The sequence below is a fragment of the Balaenoptera musculus genome, chromosome 3, assembly GCF_009873245.2.
Source record: "Balaenoptera musculus isolate JJ_BM4_2016_0621 chromosome 3, mBalMus1.pri.v3, whole genome shotgun sequence".
Classification (NCBI taxonomy): domain Eukaryota; kingdom Metazoa; phylum Chordata; class Mammalia; order Artiodactyla; family Balaenopteridae; genus Balaenoptera; species Balaenoptera musculus.
Window position 1 is genome coordinate 170710395 of NC_045787.1, and position 22586 is coordinate 170732980.

Below are 22586 nucleotides of genomic sequence, written 5' to 3' on the forward strand. Positions count from 1 at the left end.
AGCCCCGCTGGGGATGCCCTTCCCCCCGGGCCCGGGCCCCGAGACCGGCCACTGACCCCGCTCGCCCTCCCCAGACCTGGCCCCCGGCATTGACGAGATCTACGAGGAGAGCCAGCAGGTGTTCCTGGCCCCCGGGCACCCGCAGGATGGGCAGGTGGTCTTCTATAAGGTGAGTGGCTACACCCGCCCGCCCCGCCCCCACCCCTCACCCCCACCCCCCCTGACGCCCGCGTGCCCGCAGATCAGCGTGGACCGCGGCCTGAAGTGGGAGGAGGCCTATGCCCGGTCGCTGGAGCTGATGGGCACCCACGACGGCTTCTACCTCTCCTACAAGGTGGGCCCCCCAGCAAGCCCCCAGCGCCCCCCCACGGGCAGGACCCCCGCCGGTGGGCTGGGAGGGGAGGGCGGCGGCCCGCGCGGGCCCGCACCGGCACATGCGATGCAGCCCCAGCCTCACACACGCCCCCACCCAGGTCCGCGGCAACAAGCCCAGCTGCCTGCTGGCCCAGCAGAACCGCGGCAAGCTCTTCACCGTGTACAAGCCCAACATCGGGCGGCAGAGCCAGCTGGAGACCTTGGACAGCCTGTGCCGGAGGTTCCACCGGGTAGGCCCCGACGGCCCCGCAGTGCGCCCCCACTGTGCCCCTGGCGCGCCCGTCTCCTGCAGACCCCAGGCCGGCCCTCCACCTCCATGCTCCGCTGCCCTGGCCGCCAGGTGCAGGATGAGCGGGCCTGGGGCCTTCGGACCTCCTGTTCCCCGCCTGCCCGCGGTCCAGGGGCTCAACCGGCTGTGTCCGCAGGTGACAGCGGAGGAGGCCAGAGAGCACTGGGAGAGCAGCTACACCTTCTCGCTGACGCACTGCAGCCACACCACGTGGTGAGGGCCCAGGGCAGCCTGGGGGGAGTGGAGGGGGGGTGTTGGGGGGGCGCGCCCATGCCTGTGCAGCCGTTGGTCTGAGCCGTGGTCCCCGCGCAGGAACCGGCACTGCCGGCTGGTGCAGGAGGGCAAGGACTGCGCGCAGGGCCTGAGGCTGCGACACCACTACATGCTGTGCGGGGCCCTGCTGCGCGTGTGGGGCCGCATCGCCGCCGTCATGGCCGACGTCACCAGCAGCAGCTACCTGCAGATCGTGCGCCTCAAGACCAAGGACAAGAAGAAGCAAGTTGGTGAGCGGTGGGCGTGGGCGGGGTGGGGGAGGGGGCGCCCCGGGAGGGGGCGCCCCGCCCCGCCCCTCGGGCCCTGACCGCCGGCCCCGCCCCCACCCCGCAGGCATCAAGATCCCCGAGGCTTGCGTGCGCCGCGTCCTGCAGGAGCTGCAGCTCATGGACGCCGATGTGAAGCGCAAGCAGGCTCGCGCCCGGGGTCTCCCCGCGCTGCCGCCCGCCCCACGCCCGCTCGCGCTGCCCTGTGGCCCCGGCGAGGTCCTGGACCTCACGTACAGTCCGCCGGCCCAGGCCTTCCCGCCGCCCTCGCCCTTCGCCTTCCCGGCCCCGGCCCCTGGCCCCGGCGGCCTGCTGCTGGGTGCCCCCGATGCCCCGGCTGACCCCGCGGCGCTCCTGCACCAGGGTTGCGACATCAACTTCAAGGAGGTGCTGGAGGATATGCTGCGCTCCCTCAACGCCGCGCCGCCCCCTGAGCCCCCCGGCCCGCTGGGCGCCGGCAGGGGGGCAGCAGGCGCGCCAGAGGGCAGTGGGGGCCCCGAGCGGCAGAGCGTCATCCAGTTCAGCCCCCCCTTCCCCAACTCCTAGGCCCCGAGGCATCCTTCCCGCACGAAACTTATTTATCTATAATAGGCGCCCTGTCTACACCGGGGAAGCGGGTGGTGAGCGGACTACTGAGAGGAGCAGGCGGGGCCAGGGGCCCTTCGTCCGGCCTCCCGAGGCCTCCACTGCAGTGCCTTCCCGCTGGTGCCTGGGCAGACCCTCGAGACGCTGCCGGCCCTGGGGGGGGCCCTCCGAGCCCTGCCTGGTGGGCAGTGGCCATGCGCAGGCCCCACTCAGGACACTTAGGGGCCAGGCAGGGCCTGGGGGTGGGGGGCCTCCTCTGTGCCTCTTGTCCTCTGCTGCCCCCCTCCAGGCCGGGGTTGGGGCTCCCACCCCACCCACCTTACCAGGCCGGGTCAGGCCTGGATCCCTGAAATCCACAAAACTGGGTGGCCCCAAGAGCTGGAAACTCAGGAAACCCCAGGTGCTCAGGGCCCCACCGCCTCTGGGGGGCTCCGTGGGGCAGATCTTCTATTAATATATGCAACCCCCTCCCTGCTCTCTGTGCCCTAAATTATTGCCCAGCCACCTCTCCCAGGGCCTGGAATCTCCTGCGGAGCTGGTGGGTGGCCCCCTGGTTTCTATGTGTATTTATAATGAATTCAAGTGTATATATGTAAAGAGATCTTTTTTAAATATATGTGCCTTTTCACTACTTCCCAGGCTGTCTGCTGCTCTGGCCTGCAGGGACGGCGGGGAGGGGGCCGGGGGAGGGGGCGTACGGTGGTCCGGGGAGGCTGCTGGCCCTCCCTCTGCTGCCTCATCCCACCCACAGCGCCTGGCCTTCTGGATGACCGGGGCCAGGCTCGGGGAGACACCCGCCCCAAGAGGCTGTTTGTCCACTGCGTGGTCCTGGCACCGGGATGGCAGGCCAGCTGCCTCTGAACCGGCCGTACCAGGCCCCAGGCGTCTTGGAGCAGACACTGCTGCCTCCTGCCCGCCGAGACCTGAGCCGCCTGGGCCCGTTGCTCAGGGGCCCGTTGCTCAGAACCCCGTGTTCAGGACTGAGGGCTCTGCCTTGGTTTCTTTCCAGGTCTTCCTCGGGGTGTTTGTTGGTTGAGGCAGGTGGGGCAGCCTGGGGACAGGAGAGCCCAAGAGCTGGGCCCAGTCGGGAAGGCAGGACTGGACGCCAGGCCCTTCCTGGAAGCTGTGGGGAGCGTGCCCGGCCTCTGGCCCGGAAGTGGGAGGGGGCTGCCCCCAGCGGGAAGGCGGACTGGTGGGCCCTGGTAGAAGCAGGCCCTGGTAGAGCGGCTCAGCCACTCTACAGCTCTGCTCCGCCCCCACTCTCACCAGGATGGCTCTCTTGAGCTGCAGGCAGGCAGGCTGTGCCCACCAGCCCTCCTGGGGGGGCTCCCTCTGCTGGGTGAAGCCCGTGGGCAGGCCTGGTGCAGACTCCGCGTCCTCACCGCGAGGCCGGCTTGGTGCCCAGCTGGGCCCGACGCCCAGCTCAGGTGCAGTGGGCCTCCAGCAGGCAGGCCCACAAGGCCCAGGTCGCCTGACCCTCCCACCTGGGCACACTGGAGGAGACCGAGGTGCCCCCCGCAGACCTAGAGCAGTGGGCCAGTCAGGAGGCAGCATCTCCGCCAGGATCAGCTCTGCCCTGGCTGGGCTGAGGAGATTAGCAGCTGGGGCAGCAGGGCGGGTGCAGCCCTCTGAACCCTGAGGAAACTCCACCTCCCACGTTCCCCCCCCCACCCCCAGCCTGGGGAGCTGACTATACCTGCCCCTGAGCCCAGAGGGGCCTGGGACAAGACACGCCCCCCACCCCCCAGGTAAGCAAAAGCAACAAGCAAGTCAATTTGTATTGTGTGTTTTATTCCCACAAGGCAGCAGGGGGTGGGGTTGCCGAGCCGTTAGCCGGGCCGAGGGACCTTCCTCCGGCAGGGGTGCACGCCGGGTTCTCGGGTCTGCCCCACCAGGGGCTGGTTTTCAGGCAGACCATCATGGACGCCGGGTGGAAGGCTCCGAGGGGCACAGGCGGCAGGCTCGGGTCAGGGGAGCACACTTGTGGAGCTAGAGGTAGCACGGCAGATCCTTCTCTATCACCTGCGGGGGAAAGGGGGTCAGGGGCGCCTCTTCCCAGGGCCCTCCCAGGCAGGCTCCCCGACAGACACCTACCAGGGGCTCTTCCATGGGACCGTACCGCTTCACCACACAGCCGTTCTTGTCAATGAGGAACTGTGGGGGAGGCCGTGTCAGGACCCGAGGCCACCATGGGGCTGGGGCGAGCCAGCAGTCCCCATGCACCGCCCCATTTAGGTCAGGGCCAGGGACCCTCGAAGCAGCCCAGCTGTGGCTGGGTCTGTCCCCGTCCCCCAGGCCCCCAGCACCCCTTACCTTGGTGAAGTTCCATTTGATGGCACTAGAAGAGAAGCGTGAGATCGTGAGGAATCCCGTGGCAGCTGCAGACCCCCCATTGCCCCTGGGGAGCCATCCTGACCCCCCCCCCCCGCCCCGGCCCCCAACTCACTTTCCCAGCATGCCCCTCCCCTTGGGCTGGACTTTCATCCACTTCCACAGTGGGTGGGCATCATCCCCATTCACACAGATCTTGCTGAACATGTCAAATTTGACGTTATAGCCGGCAGCGAACTCTTTGATCTCGGCGTTACTCCCTGGCTCCTGTGCAGACAGGGGTGCTGGGGTGAGTGGGGAGGAGCCTGTACCCCTTTGGCTCCCGCTTCCACAGAGAGACCCTCTCCCCACCCCCGCACACAGGGACACACAGGGATATCCAGGGCCAGCCATGACGCACCTGCTTCCCGAACTGGTTGCAAGGGAAGGCCAGGATCCGTAAACCACGCTCAGCGAATCGGGCGTGCAGGTCGACCAGCTGAGTGTAGTTTACCTCTGTCTTGCCTCATTGCGAGGCCACATTGGTGACGATGCACACGTAGCCCCTGGAGGCGGCGGGACGAGGCGGTCAGGTCATGGCCCCGACCTTCTCCCTGCTCCCTCCACCAAGTGGGCAGGTACCCACCGGTACTTGTCCAGGTTAACCATGCGCCCATCGATGTCCTTAGCTGAGAATTCGTGCATGGAGCGAGCACAGCGCCAGTCGTCGCGGGACGCGCACTGCAAGGCAAAGGCGTGCCGAGTGGCCGGCGGACCTCGGGGCCTGGAGCCCGCGGCCAACCGGCCCGCTCGCCCAGCCCGGGGTGCCAAGGGAGGAAAACCGGAGCCCTGGGGCAAGTAAAAGGGGAGGCTCCTCCTCCTCAAAGGCGCACGCTCCCCTGCACAGCAGGGCACATTTGACCGGAGACACTTGAGACCCAGGAAGTGTTCGGAACCCCGCCAGGTACCCCAGTGGGTGGGGACGCCGCCCGCGGGTGTGGGGGCCCCGGGCGCACCGGGTCTTGGGACTCGCTGCCGCAGCCAAAGCTTTCCCCGGCCTTGGTCCCCACCTGCCCAGGGCTCTTAGGAGTCGGCGGAAGCCGGGGGCGCGCCCTCCTGCGACAGCACGCTCGAGCCCTCCGCCTCCGGGGGGCTCGGCGGCGCCGCCGCCCCCGGGAGGCTCGGCGCCGCCGCCCGGCCAGCAACCGGCGCCGCTGCCTGCGACGACCCGGGGAGCCGGCGGCTGCGCGGCCCATGCCCGCCCGTCTCCGGCCGCACCTGTGCCCACCGAGCGTCGCGCCCGGGGGACAAAGGGCCGGTAGCCAAGGGCGCTGGGCCGCTCCTCTGTGACGCCACCGCGCGGGGCCCCGGGGCGCGCAGGGCGGGGGAGGGGCAGTGACGCCCCGTGGCGCGTGATCCCGGATTTCCACCCCGTCGGACACCCCCGCTCTCCGGACCGCAGGCGGGGCTCCAGTGGCCAACGACGCCACCCCCAGCTGCCCCGACGCTGCAGCTTCTGTGCGTCAGGGGCGCCCACCCAGGGGTCCCGACCGCCCAGCCCTGTCCCTGGCTCCCCCGGACGCGGCCCCCGCCCCCCACCGAGACTCGGACCGTGACCCCGGCCCGCGCGCTACCCACGGCCCCGACGGCCGCGGAGGGGGCGCCGAGTGCTGTCCGCGCGCCCGAGGCCGGCGCCCCCCGTCCAAGGTCGCCGCGGCCCCGAGCGCCGGAAGGCAGGCCGCGCGCCCGCCCAACGGCCCGCCCAACGGCCAGTGGCGCCGCGCTCACCATGGTGCTGGCCAGGCCAGGCACTACCAGGGCCCCGCAGAGAAGCGTTGGCTTCACCAGACGACACAAGCGGCTAAAGCTCATCGCGGCGGCGCCGGGAGCTCCCCGGGAGGCAGCGCTCCTCCCCTCGCCGAGCCGACCAATGGACGCGAACCGGCGCGCCTCGCCTCCCCGCCCTATGCCACGCCTACCAGCACCCTCATTGGCTGGATGCGTAGGCTCTGCAGACGCGTGCCTGCGCCAGCCAATAGGAGGCCGGGGTGGGGTTGGGGGGCGGGCTGGGCGGGGCCGGGGCCCGGCGGCTGTTTGTCGCTGTGACTGCGCATGCTCGTCGGCGGGCGGGTGGCGGCGTCGACTCCAGCGGTGCCTTGGAGGCTTGCGAACAGTTATCTACACTGAGGGATGCCCAACAACTTGAGATACTACTGGAAACCCGTGGCGGGGGGGAGGGGGAGGGGTGGGGAAGGAGTGGGAGGGGCTGGCTCGAACTCTCAGAAAACTCGCCCCAGCTCATTGAAAACTGTTTTTTGGGTTTTGTTTTATAATGTAAATAAAACCACGCTGGGTGTCGGAGTCCCCCCACTCGGGCTGCGGTGTCGCTGCGAGGGCCTGGGGGTCCCCTGCGGCGACAGCCCCGGACGGCGGCGTCCCTGCTGCAGCGTGCGCCGTCAGCACAGAGCCGAGTGTCGCCGCCCTTGGACACCGCCGCCTTAGCTGCTTATATAAGTGACACGTGAGCCCTGGGGAGGGCCGTTAGCAGTTACCCTGTGGTCCCGCCCCCCTTTCTCCTGGAGGACGCGCAGGTGTGTGTTTAGCAAGGAAAGAGCAAGCCCAGAGGGGTCTGTTGTCATTTGCAACGTGACACAGCGTGCGGTTCGGGATGGGGCTCCCGCTGGCTTGGCTCCAAGCTCATTCCCACTCGAGGCTCAGGCGTTTGGCCACCGTCCAGAGAGCAGACCCACCCCATTCTCGGGACCTGAGTCACGGAATTCCACACCCGCCTGGCTGCCCCCACCCCCAGCCGTGGCTGGACGTTGACCTGCGGCCAGGAGGGTGTTGTGCCGCCCGTGAACTTCTCTCTCCTTCTTGGACCCTCCCGGTGAACGTTTCTGCAGAGGCTTAGGGGGCAGGGCTTTCGGGGCTGGGGTCCTTTGGGGGAGACAACGAGCCCCCTCCCTCTGCCCCAACCCAGGCCAACCCAGGGCTTAGACGGCCGAGTTCGGTGGCAAAGGGGACAGGATCCCCGGGGCCAGGTTGCTACATTCCTTCCTTGCCCAATAGCCTTCACGTGCTTCTCCCTCTAAGCCTGGTCACGAGGGGCCGGCGAGTTCTGAAGTCATTTCTTGGCTGGGAGCTCCCATTATCTCAACTGGGTGCCGCACTTCTCAGGAAACCCCCCCTCACGCCCCCTGGCAGCACTGGGTGTCAGGCCACACTGGTGAGTCTGAGTGGCCCTTGGGAAGCCTCAGCTGTTCCCAGTTTCCCTTCAGCTGGGATCTGTAACTTTGTCGTGAAGATGGCCACCGGCTGGCTATTTACTTGAGGGTTTGCAGAAAAACAGCTCAGGGCGACCTTCCCTCCCCTTGGAACCCACCGAGGGGGAGAGATGGAGCAAGACCTCACCCCATTCCTGACTTCAGGCCAGTTACAATAAGAGCAGAACTGGGCAGGATGAGCTGCCCACTGTGGTCCCACTGGCTCTGGTAGGGATTTGTGCCTGGGTTTCACCGCTTTTCCACACTTTCCCCACTTTGCAGAGGAGCAGTGGAATCTTGGGGAAGTCTCAAGGCTCCAGCGAGGCTCCCTGTGGTGGCCAAAGTGCCTGTGTCCCCCAGTGGGGACGCTGAGTTACCCACCAGCCAGAGGCCTTTCCGGAACCAGGGCCTGATTTCTTCTTAGAAAAAAAAAATGTTTTTAATTGAGTTAAAATCCATATAACATAAATTCACCATTTTAACCAAAGTGTACAATTAAGTCATTTTTAGTATATTCACAATGTTGTGGAACCATCACCACTATCTAATTCTAGAACATTCTCATCACCCCAGAAAGAAACCCTGTCCGCATTTGTAGTCAACCCCCAGCCCCTGGCCCCCACCGTCTACTTCCTGTCTCTATGAATTTGACTTCTCTAGGGACCTACTATGAGTGGAATCAGACAGTACTTCACTTTCTGTGACTGGCTTATATCATTCAGCACCCCAAAAAGTAACCCCCTGTCCCCATTACCAGTCTTCTCCAGCCCCCTCCCCCAGCCCCTGACAACCATGAATCCACTCTTTGTGGATTTGCCTGTTCTAGACGTTTCACATCATGTACTATGTGGCCTCTTGTGTCTGGTGTCTCTCACTGAACATCACATCTTCAGGGTTCATCCATGTTGTAGTGTGTGTCAGTGCTTCTCTCCTTTTCATGCGGAGTAATATCCTATTATATGAATGGACCATATTGTGTTTATCGATTTGTCCATTGATGGGTTGTTCCACCTTTTGGCTTTGTAACGCTGTACAAGTATTTGTGTGGGCATATGTTTTCATTTCTGCTGGGTATGCACCTCAGAGTGGAACTGCCGGGTCACATGGTAACTCTGTGTAACTGTTTGAGGAGCTGCCAGACTTTCCCACAGCCACTGGCCCATCTCACATCCCCACCCAGGAGTGTGAGGGTGGTGGCCTGATTTCTTTTTTGTTTAAACATTTATTTTATTGAAGTATAGTTGATTTAAAAGTTGTGTTAATTACTGCTGTACAGCAAAGTGATTCAGTTATACATATATAACTTTTTAAAATTTTATTTTATTTATTTATTTATTTATGGCTTCGTTGGGTCCTGGTTGCTGCGCGCGGGTTTTCTCTAGTTGTGGCGAGCAGCGGCTACTCTTTGTTGCGGTGTGTGGGCTTCTCATTGCAGTGGCTTCTCTTGTTGCGGAGCACGGGCTCTAGGCGCGGGCTTCAGTAGTTGTGACACGCAGGCTCAGTAGTTGTGGCGCACGGGCTTAGTTGCTCCATGGCATGTGGAATCTTCCCAGACCAGGGCTCGAACCCGTGTCCCCTGCACTGGTGGGATTCTTAACCACTGCGCCACCAGGGAAGCCCAGTGGCCTGATTTCTGAACCTTGGACTCTGCCACTTGGGCTGCATGGTGGCGAGGTTCCAAGGAGAAAGTTGCCACTCCACGTGCTGTTGCTGAGGCCACACGGTCACAGGCAGGATTCTGAGTCATGGGCCTTGGGGTTGGGCCCGCCTGCTACTGTGAGCCCTTTCTCCTCTCTCTTCCCTGCCCCCAAGAACAGCAAGGCTACCTAAAGTCCCCTGTCGCTCGCACCTGGGCCCTCCCCCCTTACCGTTTAGGCCACCCTCTGGATCCTCCAGCAGTTCTGCCCCCTCCCCCACCCAGATTTGCCCATCACCTAGACAGACACCCTTTGTCCTGTCTTAAACCCACTCTGGACCCTCTCCCTGTCCCCCCTGCTACATCCACATCTCCAATACCTTTCCTCCCATAAACGCCTCCCCCAGCCGGGCCCCCTCCTTGGATCTGCTCTCTGCGGTCACAAACAGTGTCCCCTTGGCCAATCCCCTGCTCAGTCCTCAGACCTGCTTTGATGGCTGCCCTGTCCCTCCTCCTTCCAACAGCTGCTTCACTGGGCTCATGGACACCTGGCTTCCACCCACCCTCTATTTTTTTTTTTTTAATGTTCATTTACTTATTTATTTTTGGTTGCGTTGGGTCTTCATTGCTGTGCCTGGGCTTTCTCTAGTTGTGCGAGCGGGGGCTACTCTTCATTGCGGTGCGCGGGCTTCTCATTGTGGTGGCTTCTCTTGCTGCAGAGCATGGGCTCTAGACGCACGGGCTTCAGTAGCTGTGGCTCACGGGCTCTAGAGCTCAGGCTCAGTAGATGGGGCGCACGGGCTTAGTTGCTCGAACCCGTGTCCCTGTGTTGGCAGGCGGATTCTTAACCACTGCGCCACCAGGGAAGTCCCTCTATTCTATTTAAGAAGCACTTAAGTATTGCCAGCGCTGCAATCATCGGCCAAGTACCTATGCAGTGGGCGCTGTTCTTGTCCCTGTTCTACAAGTTGGGTGGGACATCGAGGCACAGAGAGGTTAAGTAACGTGCCCGGGTCACACAGTCAGGACTGGAGCCCAGGTGGCCACACCCCTCTACCTTCTGCTCTTCCCTCCCCTCCTCCCGGCCTCTGAACAAGGTAGGCAAGCCTCGTGCCTGGCATCCGATCTGCTCAGTGATCTCATCCAGGCTCCCAGCTCCTGTCTCCACTGTACACCCACAACACCCACGTCTGTCTCCACTCCAAGCTCATCCCGAGTTCCAGACTTGTATCCCACTGCCCCCTGGATGTCTCCCCTTAGGGTCCCCTGGGAGCCCCAAGCTCACCACGTCCAAGACCCCCTCCCGAGCCGCCCCACACCTTCCCACCGCAGTCGCTCTCCCTCCTCTGCCCGCCTCTGCGTCTCTCATCTCCACGTCCCGTCCACCTGCAGATCCTGTGGGCACTGCCCTCCGGACACCCTGGACCTGCCCGCTGCTCGCCCCTCCCTTGGAGCCATACCTATCTCTGGCCAGGACGGTCTTCCCCAGCCCCCTCCCTGGTCTCCCTGCTTCTGCCCCGTGGAGATGCTGAAAATGGCTGCAAACCTGAACTTTTCAACCCAACCAGCAAGGTCTCCCAGGATATGCCCCACCTGACCCTCTGACCTCTTCTGCCACCCCTCCCCCACCACCGGCCTCCTTGCTGCCAACACAACCAGGCATGGTCCAGCCTCAGGGCCTTTGCACACACTGCACCCCTGCCTGATACACTTTCCTCCAGACATCCCCACGGCTCCTACCCTCTCACCCTTTGGGTTTTTGCTGGAAACTTCCTTGACCACATTTTTTTTTCTTTTTTTTTTTCTGGCCGAGCGGCTTGTGGGATCTTAGTTTTCCCCACCAGGGATTAAACCTGGGCCCTCGGCACTGAAAGCACGGAGTCCTAACTACTGGACCGCCAGGGAATTCCCTTCCCTGACCCCATTTGGGACTGCAAACCTCCCGTCTCCCTCAGCCTGCTCTATTTCTTCTTCCACAGCATTGTCACCGTCTAACATACTTTCTCATTTACTTATTATGTTCACTGCTTCTGTCCTGTCTCTCCCTGACATGTAAGGGTGCTTGGCCTGTTTTGTTCACTGTCCCTGTGGTTGCTCATTAAACATTGAATCATTGAATGAATGCATTACTGAATGAGAAGTTACCAATGCAGGGGCACTGGGCTCGGCAGGGGTGGGCAAACCTCCTGTACGAACTCGGGGGCAGGGGCAGATGCGGACTGTAAAAACATGCACAGTCTTGGGGGCTGTGGGGTATCCAGGCAGGGGCTGGGCTGGGGCTCACGGGACAGGAGAGGGGGAAGACAGAGGTGGGAGCATTTCATAAGCACCAGGAACTATTCCAAGCTCCTCCCAAGTACGACCATCTCCTTAGATCCCCAGCTAACCCTCTAAAATGGGGACACTATTTCCATTGTACAGAGGGGAAACTGAGGCTCGGGGGCATTAAGTTGCATGTAGCCCTGAGCCAACTGAGAAAACCCCCTACAATTGGATGCACAAACACTCATGGAGCGCCTCTTGGGCCGCCCGACGGTCCCCGGGAGCTGAGCAGACCCCTAACCCCGTCAAGGCCTCAGTTTCCCCGCCCACACCTCGCCTCTGTTCTCTGGATTCTAAACGGCCCTCCCAGGCGGGCACTGAGCGGAAACTACAACTCCCGAGGGGCCTTGCGGTCAAAGCCTCGCGAGAACTTCCGAGGCGCGGGTGGCGGTGCTGGTCGCACGCTTCTCGCGCAGCCAACCATCGCTTTAGTAAGGCTCGGGCTGCCCTTGGCGCTGCCGCTCCCGAAGGTCGCTGCATTCAGGCATTCGCCGGCGACAGCCCTGCAAGGGGAGGGCGACGTGAGGGGGCCTGACCGGGGCTCGGCGCAGGCGCAGTGGGCGCGGGTGCTGCCGGGCGCAGGCGCAGGGAGTGCAAGCGGCGGCAGCCATGGACGACGAGGAGGAGACGTATCGGCTGTGGAAGATCCGCAAGACCATCATGCAGGTGAGTAGCGCGCTTGGCGAACGCGGTGAGAGCGAGCCTCGCTCCCCTAGGCGAGCCGGGCACGCAGCAGCCGGGGCGCGGACGGCGGGTGCGAGGCCCGGAGGTAGGAATGAGCCTCCCCACCCCCGGCCGCGCGGCTGGAGCGGAGGGGTCGGGCTCAGGCGGGGCCCCCGGGGCGGGGGTTTGCGGGGGACGGAGTCGCGAGTCCAAGAGCCCCCCGGGAGGGGGTCAGGGTCTCGCTCGAGCTGGAGAGAGGGAGGACGGCAGACGCTAGGCCGGCGCGTGTTTGTGTCCATGGAAGGTTCTGATGTTACTTATCGGGGTTCTTGAATTCCTTAGTCAGTAGAAATTGATAGCAGGCCAGACGAGAAATTCAGGCAAGGCTTTATTGGAGTTTGTGCTGCAGCATGAAATAGCGAAAACAAGCAACAGGTGCCCTTGCTCCAAGGAGGGCGAGCTGGTCCCTTAAATGGGGTCAGGGTGGGGGCGGGTCCAGGGGTCAGGCCGGAGGGGTGGCTTGGAGGGGTCTGCCCACCCCCTTGGTGGTGCTGTGTGCAGGGATCATGCCCAATACCCTGCTTTTGCTCCTGGCTCTTCAGAAGTGGCAGTTGGGTTCTTGGCCTTTTTGTATCTTGGTCCTTGTTTGCCCCAACTGCGCATGTGCATAGTTATTTCTAGTCCCTTACATATAGTTTCTGGGTTTTCTGTTGCTGGAGGAGACATTTGCCCAGGTGCAAAGGCTTCAGCAAAAGGTCCCAGGTCCCAGACTGTCTTATCGGCACCACCTCAAGTGCATAACGCAGAATCTCGGGGTCCTGGGGGTGGAAGGAACCCTGGTGGGCTGGACGACCGCTGTCTGGTGGCTATTTAGATGTCTCAGCCACCAACTTTGAATTACTCAGGCCGGGTCCGAGTCATACCAGTGTTCTCTGTGTGCCTCGTTCTTTAAGCCACCCCGTGGGAGGGGACCAGTGTGATGCCACGGAGGCTTGCGGCCTTGATCAAGAGCACCCACCCTCCCAGGAATCCTGCTGGGCTAAGGCCGGGTGGTGGCCCCCAGCCTCTTTGCCGCTTTGCAGAGCTGCCCAAAGACAGGGCCGGAGCAACTGTGCTTCTGGTTGACAGTATCGGGGGCCCCTGGGAAAGGAGACCCAGGGCTCTGGAGGGAGACTAGGCCGAGGAAAGGGGGTGCGGGCAGGGCTGGGCTGGGTAGCGATTCCAACCTTCCTTTCTCTCTCTGGGTCCTCATCTAGTCCACGCACTCAAAGAGCCCCAGTTTCTGAGGCAGGACCTAGAACTGCTGACCCTCAGGCCTTTGCCTGGTTTTCCAACCAGCGTCTGCCCAACCAGCCCAGCCAGCTGTCCCTGTCTGCCCCAGACCCTGGGGCCTGACTCTGCATTCAACAGCCCTCCTCACGTCCCAGCTCTGTCCCGGTCTCCTCCGCAGTGGCCTCGCCTACCCCGAGTTCTTGCTGCCGTCCCCCCTCTGCCCTGGGGTCACCTGGTCCTTTCTCTTCGCAGCTGTGCCACGATCGTGGCTACCTGGTGACCCAGGATGAGCTGGACCAGACGCTGGAGGAGTTCAAGGCCCAGTTTGGGGACAAGCCCAGTGAAGGGCGGCCTCGGCGCACAGATCTCACGGTGCTGGTGGCCCACAACGATGACCCCACCGACCAGATGTTCGTCTTCTTCCCAGGTGAGGGTCAGCTCAGGGCCAGCTCGTAGCAGCCACCTGCCTTGTGACCCAGAGTCTGCCTGCTCTCATCCTTCTGCCCCCTCGCCCTCCTTGCTGTGGGGACTCCTTTTCCAGCTTCCTCTTCTCGGTCACCTTCCCCATTCTCTCTTCCTCAACGCTTTTCTCCGATCAAGGTTATCACAGGCCTCCCAGCTGGGCCCCTGGGTCCTCCCTGCCCCCACCCATCAGCCCAGCTTCTGCTCCCAGCGCTTGCCCTTCCTGCGCTGCTGCAGGACTCCTGCCCTTTCTCGTCCCTGCCCGTTCCCCCCTCGCCTGCCTGGTCAGTGTCCATTCATCATCCCTGGTGACTGAGCTCAAGTGCCTCCTCTTTGGGAACCCCCTCTGAGCCCCGGGTTGAGTGAAGACAACCCCCCCACCACCAAGGGTGTCCCAGGACCCCTGTGTTCCTCTGTCTTTGTACGTCCTACACTGAGGCAGCCTGGCTCTAAAGCCCCAAAGGTTAGGGGGCCATGTTGGGTCATGAGCACCTTGGGGGCCCACCCCAGTGCGTTGAATCAAAGGGGTGGGCAGAAAATGCTTGTTCAACACACCCAGGTGGCACTTTTTTTAAAAATGTATTTTATTGAAGTACAGTTGATTTACAACGTTGTGTTAATTTCTGCTGTACGGTAAAGTGACTCAGTTATAAATATATATACATACATATATATATGTTCTTTTTCACATTGTTTTTTTTTTTTTTTTTAATTATTCATTTATTTATTTATGGCTGTGTTGGGTCTTCGTTTCTGTGTGAGGGCTTTCTCCAGTTGCGGCAAGTGGGGGCCACTCTTCATTGCGGTGCGCGGGCCTCTCACTATCGCGGCCTCTCCTGTTGCGGAGCACAGGCTCCAGACGCGCAGGCTCAGTAGTTGTGGCTCACGGGCCCAGTTGCTCTGCGGCATGTGGGATCTTCCCAGACCAGGGCTCGAACCCGTGTCCCCTGCATTGGCAGGCAGACTCTCAACCACTGCGCCACCAGGGAAGCCCTTCACATTGTTTTATACTATGGTTTAATTCCAGGATACTGAATATAGTTCCCTGTGCTATATAGTAGGACCTTGTTTATCCATCTTACATATAATAGTTGGTATCTGTTAACCCCAAACTCCCAATCCATCCCTCCCCCACCCCCCATCCCCTTGGCATCCACACATCTGTTCTCTATGTCTGGGAGTCTTTCTGTTTTGTAAATAAGCTCATTTGTATCATTTTTTTAGATTCCACATATAAGTGATATATGATATTTGTCTTTTTCTGACTTACTTGGCGTAGTTTGGTAATCTCTAGGTCCATCCGTGTTGCTGCAAATGGCATTATTTCATTCTTTTTTATGGGTGAGTAGTATTCCATTGTATATATGTACCACATCTTCTTTATCCATTCACCTGGACATTTAGGTTGTTTGCATGTCTCGGCAATGGTGAATGGTGCTGCTATGACACTGAGGTGCATGTATCTTTTCGAATTTATAGTTTTGTCTGGATATATGCCCAGGAGTGGGCTTGCTGGGTCATATGGCAACTCTGTTTTTAGTTGTTTTTGTTTGTTTGTTTTTAAGATTTATTTATTTGTTTGTTTATTTATTTATGGCTGCGTCGGGTCGTAGTTGCAGCATGTGGGATCTTCATTGAGGCATGCGGGATCTTCCACTGCAGCGCACGGGCTCTTCAGCGTGGCGCACGGGCTTCTCTCTAGTTGTGGCATGCAGGTTTTCTCTTCTCTAGTTGTGACATGCAGGCTCCAGGGTGCGTGGGCTCTGTAGTTGTGGCATGCAGGCTACAGAGCGCGTGGGCTCTGTGGTTTGCGGCACACAGGCTCTCTAGCTAAGGTGCATGAGCCCTCTATTGTGGTGCGCGGGCTTAGTTGCCCTGCGGCGTGTGGGATCTTGGTCCCCTGACCGGGGATCGAACCCACGTCCTCTGCATTGAAAGGTAGATTCTTAACCACTGGACCACCAGGGAAGTCCCCTCATGTCTTGCATTTAAATCTTTGAGCCATTTTGAGTTTATTTTTGTATATGATGTGAGGGAGTGTCTAACTTCATGGATTTACATGTGGCTGTCCAGCTTTCCCAACAGCACTTGCTGAAGAGACTGTCTTTTCCCCATTGTATATTCTTGCCTCCTTTGTCGAAGATTAATTGACCATAGCTGTGTGGGTTTATTTCTGGGTTCTCTATTCTGTTCCATTGATCCATGTCTGTTTATGTGTCAATACCATGCTGTTTTGAAAACTCTAGCTTTGTAGTATTACTGTAAGTCTGGGTGAGTTATGCCCCCTGTTTTTTTCTTTTTCTGAGGATTGCTTTGGCAATTCTGGGTCTTCTATGGTTCCATGTAAATTTTAAGAGTATTTGTTCTAGTTCTGTGAAAAATGTCATGGGTAATTTGTGCCGGGTCTTAGCTGTGGATCCATGAATTGCTTTTTTATGTTGAGATATATTCTCTCTATACCCACTTTCATAAGAATTTTTATCATGAACGGATGCTGAATTTTATCAAATGCTTTTTCTGCATCTGTTGAGACAGTCGTGTGGTTTTTGTCTTTCCTTTCGTTGATGTGGTGTATCACATTGATTTGCATATGTTGAACCATCCTTGTGACCCTGGGATGAATCTAGGTGGCACTTTTAAGAAGACTGTCCCCTGTGTGTGAAGCGTATTTATTGTAGACTTTGGTGCCTAAGCACGTGCCTCCTGTGGTGCCATCTCGGGGGTGGGGCCACCTCACTTCCCGGTCTTTACTGACAGTGGGGGTGTCCTGCTCTCTCAGATGGGCCGTGGCACAGGGTTGAGGTCCCTGCCTGTGTTAGTTTGCACGGCTGCTGTAACAAAACCCCACAGACCAGGGGCATAAACAGACAGTGCTTCTCTCCCAGTGTTGAGGGCCTCTCGCTGGTGTGTAGACCTCCGTCTTCTCCCTGTGTCCTCACATGCTCGTCCCTTCCTGTGTATCTGTGTCCTGATCTCTTAAGGACCCCAGCCTCACGACCTTGTGTTACCGTAATTACTTTTTTAAAGACCCCATTTCCAAACACAGTCTCATTCTGAGGTTCCTGGGGGTCAGGACTCCAACAGAGGGACTTCGGGGACAGGGCACTGCCGGTCGGTGGAGTGGGGTGTGAGGAGAACGGCGAGAGGCAGCGGACGTGCTGCACACGGACTCCGGGGCTGCCCCAGCCGCCGACCTGCTGGGCTCCTAGGGTCCAGCCGTTCTCTCGTGACAGGCCCCAGGCCCTGTGCGCTGCCGAGACCTTGAGGACCCCCGGTGCTGGCAGCGAGGAGCTGGGTGGCTGTCTCCGTGCTGGGACCGTGCTCCCCGGGTCGTCTCGCCTCCACTCACCTCCGAACACCCCAGCCCTGGTCTCGTGGGCCCCCGGACTAAACAAACTGCTTAGTCTGGGACTTCCCGAACCTCAGAACCGCTGAGGCACTAAGCAGACCCAGACTCCCAGACCCCACTTCCAGAAAGAGGTCCCTTAGGTCCAGGGCCCAGGGCACCTTTCAGCTCCCACGTGACATGCAGGCAGCCAGCGCCCTGTTCTGGGACCGGCAGCCCGGTTCTCACTCTGCAAACGGGAGGCCGAGGCCTCAGCGGGGGAGCGGCACCGCAGCACCTTGGCAGGGGTGGGCTAGAACCCGGGGCGGGGGGTGCCCAGCGTCCACCAGCCTGTGCTCGGTCTGCAGAGGAGCCCAAGGTGGGCATCAAGACCATCAAGGTGTACTGCCAGCGGATGCAGGAGGAGAACATCACGCGGGCCCTCATCGTGGTACAGCAGGGCATGACGCCCTCCGCCAAGCAGGTGGGTGCCCGCCGCCTCTGGTCCCCGGCTGTGGGTTGGACTGGCCTGAGTGGAGGCTGGTGGTTGGGATGGGCAGCTGGCGAGCACCTTTGTCCCCGTGCGGACAAGGGGACACAGGCTGTGCGGTCCAGGGAGGGGCTGCCGCACCAGCTCCCGGCAACCCTGGGAGCATTTTGACAGACGGGCCCTCACGCTTCTTGCGATGAGACTGAGGCCTCGGTAATGTGCTGAATGCCTGGGAGGGGCGGGGTGGGCTTCTCCCCAAGTGGAAACCCTACCCACTGGGGTGGGTTTTCCTGATGTGTGACGCGGGACCCGCACAGCTTCCCGGGTGCCAGCTGCCTGCGAGGAAGGGCGGGGTGGGCGGGCCCGGGGCCAGCGCAGGGGGTGGGTGGCCGCCTCGGCTGTGCCTGAGGGTCGGCGTCTCTTCCAGTCCCTGGTCGACATGGCCCCCAAGTACATCCTGGAGCAGTTTCTGCAGCAGGAGCTGCTCATCAACATCACGGAGCATGAGGTAGGGGTGGGGGACGAGACTGGAGACCCGGGAGCCCCTTCATGGTGGAGAGAAGGTGGGGCGGGGTCTCAGTGTGTGGCCCCTGGGCCAGGAGCAGCTGGGGCCTTGCTAGGAGGGCAGGTTCCCAGGCCCACCCAGCCTGCAGAGTCAGGAGCTTGGGGTGGGTGGAATCTGCATGTCCCCAGGAGCCTCGGGGCCCCGGGATTGTGCCCTGCGTCCCATCTGCACAGCTAGGGGTGTAGGCTCCCGGGCCCCCATCCCAGTGTGGAGTCAAGACTTGCGCAGACGCCTGGGGCCCACGCCGCACCTCTTCTCTGGAGGGCCTGTGGGGTCTGTCGCAGCCCTGTGGGGTCTGTCGCAGCCCTGTGGAGACCAGGTTCTCTTCTCGCAGCTGGTCCCAGAGCACGTTGTCATGACCAAGGAGGAGGTGACGGAGTTGCTGGCCCGGTAGTATCCTTTCTGGCCCCTGGCCGGGCCCGGCTCCTTTCCCCTACACCTCTCCCCGCAACGCCCCCAGTCAGTCCAGCGAGGCCTTTTCCCTGACCTGCTTCTCAGTAAACTCCGAGAGAACCAGCTGCCCAGGATCCAGGCGGGAGACCCCGTGGCACGTTACTTTGGGATAAAGCGAGGGCAGGTGAGAAGCGCCTCCCAGGGAGGAGCTGGGCCCACCTCCAGCCCCCTTCAGAGCCCAGGCTTCTGAGCAGGGCAGGAGGGACCCCGGGTCCCGGGAGCCAACCCACCTGCTTTCCTGCCTCTGCAGGTGGTGAAGATCATCCGGCCCAGCGAGACCGCAGGCAGGTACATCACCTACCGGCTGGTACAGTAGCAGCCCGACAGACAGATGAGGCAAGAGGGCGCCGAGGGCCGGGTGTGGGCAGCCGTCCCAGCCCTGTGAGTGAGCCCCGCCTGTTACGTGCTCTGGAGGGAGCTCACATCCAGCCTGCGTGCCCAGCTCATGCGACAGATGGGTCACACTGCTGGCCGCCCCCTCTCTCTCAGCAAGTCCCCTGGGGGACGGAAAGATGGGCTGTGACCACCCACCAGTCCGGGAGCGTGGTGGCCGGCTGCCCAGGGGAGTCCGCTCCTCCTGGGAACCTTGCCTCTGCTCCCCTGGGCCCCAGGGTGGCCCGCCTTGGGCCTGCCTTTCCTGGCATGAGGGTCCCCGTGGCCTCTCCTGGGCTCCTGGACGCTGAGCCCCACCCTGGATCCCACCTGACGGTGCCTCGGGAGGGGACAGGATACCGCAGGGTGGCCCCCAGCTCCTCCCGGCCTTCCGTCGCCGTGTCCCCCCCACAGTGGCCCTGATGCTGCCCGTCTGTGAGCTCTGAGGGCAGCGGGGAGTGAGACCCGATTGCTACGGAATGCTGGGTATCTTAAAGAATTAAAAATATCTTGAGTAAATAAGTTGACTTGTCTGAAAGACCAAGGTGGAATGTTTACCCGGTTTGCTGTGAGCAGCCTTGCTCGGGCTTCTGGCCCCTCAACGGGGTCTCGGCCCACTTCCCCCTGGTGGAGCTGTGAGGGAGGGGCTCCAGTGCCGCCTTCAGCTTTGCTTCTTGGTGCTTTTCTTGCGTAGAAGTTTGGGATCAAACTACCCCCTTTTCCCTCTACTAATTTCAGAGGCCTCCTACCCAGGCTAAGCGCAGTTGTCTGTGTTTTTGTTTAATAGCTTCGTTGAGGTAGGATTTACATACCATACAGTTCACCCATTTAAAGTGTATGGTTCCATGATTCTTAGTACATGCACAATCGGGCACCCATCACCACAGTCAATTTTGGAATATTCCACCCTCCTAAAAAGAAAGCCTGTCCCTGTCAGCAGTCACCCCCACCCCCTCCCTAGCCCCTGACAACCACGAATCTGTCTCTGTGGAATTTGCTTGTTCTGGACGTTTCCCATCAGTGGAATCACACACTGTGTGTCCTTCTGTGTCTGGCTTCTCTTAACGGAGCATCGTGTTCTCACGGTTCGTCCACGTTGTAGGAGTGTCGGGGCTTCACCCCTTTTCACGGCCGAGTGATGCTCCCGTGTGTGGAGGGACACGTTCATTCTTCAGTTGATGGACACAGACTGTTTCCATTTGTTGGCGACTGTGCGGCATGTTGCTGTGGGCGTCCAGGTACGAACGAGGTGGTGTGGTTGTGTTTATTTCTCTGGCTGTGGGTGTGCCTCGGAGTAGAATTGCTGGGTCCTGCAGAAGCTCTTGTTTCCTTTGGAGAGACAGGCTGTCTCCGCTGCGGCTGCCCGGGTTCCTATTCGCGTCTCCCCCTCCTCACCAACGCTGGTTCTCGCGGCTCGGGGGTGAGTCGCTGTGGTTCAGATTCACATGCCTGGTGCTGAGTGAGGGTGGTGAGCCCCTTTCCCCGGCTCACTGGCCCCCTGCCCGTCATCTCGGAGACATGTCTGTGCACAGGTCCTTTGCCCCTTGTTTAACTGGGTTATTTGTCTCTGCTGAGTTTTAGGGGTTCTTTATATGTTCTAGGCTCAGGTCCCTTATTAGATATATACGCTTTACAAAAATGTTTTCCCACCTTTTGTATTTCTTAGCTAGCCCCTTGTAGCCTTTATACATAGGACTCGAATCCTGGGATTTACTTCTGGGCATCGTTATGACTGGGGCTGTCACTGTCCCCCAGACAGCGGTCTTGACACTGTTTAGTGAAGAACCAGAGGTGCTCTCCTCACTGCCTTGGAGTTGCCACTCTCGTAGTGAACGCACAGATCCACGTGGGTCTGTGTTGAGATCCTCTTCTTTTCCATTGATGAATTTAGGTTTTAAAATCTTAGTTTTATAGTACATCTGACAGGAGAACAGGTCTCCCCTTTCCCCCAGATAGACATACATCGTTTTCCAAAACCATCTTGGCCAAAAGGAGCCAGACACGGACGGATGAATCCTGTCCGATTCCACTCACAGGGGTCCCTAGAAGAATCAAGTCCACAGAGACAGGAAGCAGATGGTGGGGGAGGGGATGGGGAGTCAGGGTTTCACGGGGACAGAGTCTCCCTTTGGGAAGATGAGAAAGTTCTGGAGACCATGGTGGAGATGGTTGCACAACAATGTGAAGGTGCTTAGTGCCTGTGAACTGTGCAGTTTAAAGTGTCAAAAATGGTAAATACGTATAATTTACAGTTTAAAAAAATTGTCTTGGTTGTTCTTGAGTATTGATTCTTGCAAATGAATTCTAGAATCAACTCACTGATTCCCTGAAAATTCTTTCTGCTCCTGGTTAGGGTGCTTGGTCTCCCGGCTGGGCACAGACCTGTCCCCGGGTGCGGGGTCTCAGGTGCGAGGTGCGGACGCCCCTTACACCCTCCATCGAGCGGCACCAGCTCCCCTTGGGGTCCCCTGCTTGTTGCCTGGGGCACCGGTTCCGCCTGCCTGCGCCACCTACGCAACAGCCTGTTCTGAGTCCCTGCGATTGGTCCTGACGCCTGCCTGCCTCGGGGGCTTCAGGAAGTGGGGCCCCCCCGAGTCTGGAGGCAGGGGCTGGCTTTCACGCAGCACCCCCAGCCCCTCACTCCAGCCACCAGGACACGTTGTGAGCCTGGGCCAGCCCTTGTCCGAAGGTGGTGCAACCTGTGAAGTTGTGTGGCATGATCCGCCAGGCTCCTTAGAGATGCCTTGGCACCTGACAGTGGGATGCTTTCTTGCCGTTACCTGTCCTGCTGAGCACTCTGAAGTGTTAATAGATTTGCTCATTCTTCTGACCGTTTTTTTAAAAAACGTAGATCGGGGTCAGCAAAGTTTTGCTGTAAAGGGCCAGGCGGTCAGTATGTTGTCTTTGCTGGCCAGGTGGCCCTGCTACAGTTGCTCAACTCTACAGGGCAGAAGTGGCCCCAGGCCACATGTAACCGAGAGGGTGTGGCCCCGGCCCATTATCTCTGTTTGCAAAACACACGGGTAGTTTGCTGGCAGCTTTTCCCGCTCACTCTTAGGAAGCGCCCTGACTGCCACAGCGGGTCTTACCTAAGCCTGGGTGGGGGCCTGCAGTTTGGGGTGAGCTGTCCTGCATCAGGAGTGGAGGCCCAGCAGCTTTCACCCATGACTGGGTGTGAATTCCATCTAATTCCTCAAATGAATAGTTGGGTCTCTGCTGAGCCGGCCCCAGCCCTCCGGGATAAACCCGACTGGGGTCTCTGAGCTGGGTGAGGGGTGCTCGCCTCTTCCCCGCTGCGCTGTTCCCCGTGGTGGCCGCTGTCTTCCTGAGGCCTTTGGTGCGAGTAGAGTTCAGCTGCGGCTCCTCAGCACAGCAGCCGCACCTCAGTGCTCGGGAGCCACCGGGGGCTGGCGGCCCGAGTCAGGAGTCGATGGGAATCGGGCCCCACGGCCACCTGGGCTCCCACGCCTGACGGGGCTGCCTTGTGGTGGAATTTCTTCTTCACAGCTCCCTGCCCAAGCCCAGCGAGGAGCTGGGGACGGCGCTCAGTGCCCTGTGTGTCTGGGTCGCTAGGCCACTGCTGCCAGAGAAGACAGGCTCAGGTTAAAGACTTTATTTTATGCAAAAGGAATGTTCCTGTAAGAGAACTCCATCGTGGAACTTCA

The 22586-nt window shown here is 60.2% G+C and overlaps 3 protein-coding genes across 10 annotated transcripts in view; 2 read left to right on the forward strand and 1 right to left on the reverse strand.

Annotated features, from left to right (window-relative positions):
- The window catches only part of SBNO2 (strawberry notch homolog 2), a 43844-nt gene extending 41422 nt beyond the window's left edge, over positions 1 to 2422 (forward strand). For 6 of the 7 annotated variants that reach the window (XM_036847062.1, XM_036847065.1, XM_036847066.1 and 3 more), the window contains 6 exons: positions 75 to 169; positions 242 to 334; positions 474 to 605; positions 801 to 877; positions 977 to 1167; positions 1271 to 2422. In XM_036847062.1, the coding sequence (XP_036702957.1) occupies positions 75 to 169; positions 242 to 334; positions 474 to 605; positions 801 to 877; positions 977 to 1167; positions 1271 to 1749 (1067 nt within the window). In that variant the 3' untranslated portion in view covers positions 1750 to 2422. The remainder of the gene's footprint in view (positions 1 to 74; positions 170 to 241; positions 335 to 473; positions 606 to 800; positions 878 to 976; positions 1168 to 1270) is intronic. The other variant, XM_036847069.1, reaches the window with a different exon arrangement.
- A 1136-nt stretch (positions 2423 to 3558) lies between these two features.
- Positions 3559 to 6038, reverse strand: GPX4 (glutathione peroxidase 4). 2 transcript variants are annotated; one of them, XM_036849337.1, is made up of 7 exons: positions 5887 to 6038; positions 4745 to 4839; positions 4520 to 4664; positions 4235 to 4386; positions 4102 to 4126; positions 3883 to 3942; positions 3559 to 3810 (listed from the first exon to the last, which is right to left on the reverse strand). In XM_036849337.1, the coding sequence occupies exons 1-7, from the start codon at positions 5968 to 5970 to the stop codon at positions 3778 to 3780; spliced, it is 594 nt and encodes a 197-aa protein (XP_036705232.1). In that variant the 5' UTR covers positions 5971 to 6038; the 3' UTR covers positions 3559 to 3777. The 2 variants fall into 2 exon arrangements, with proteins under 2 accessions (XP_036705232.1, XP_036705231.1); XM_036849336.1 differs by having other exon boundaries at positions 3883 to 4126.
- A 5767-nt stretch (positions 6039 to 11805) lies between these two features.
- POLR2E (RNA polymerase II, I and III subunit E) lies at positions 11806 to 19443 on the forward strand. The gene is made up of 7 exons (XM_036848714.1): positions 11806 to 11985; positions 13507 to 13681; positions 17410 to 17525; positions 17959 to 18039; positions 18431 to 18489; positions 18595 to 18673; positions 18800 to 19443. The coding sequence occupies exons 1-7, from the start codon at positions 11929 to 11931 to the stop codon at positions 18863 to 18865; spliced, it is 633 nt and encodes a 210-aa protein (XP_036704609.1). The 5' UTR covers positions 11806 to 11928; the 3' UTR covers positions 18866 to 19443.
- Positions 19444 to 22586: the final 3143 nt, after the last annotated feature.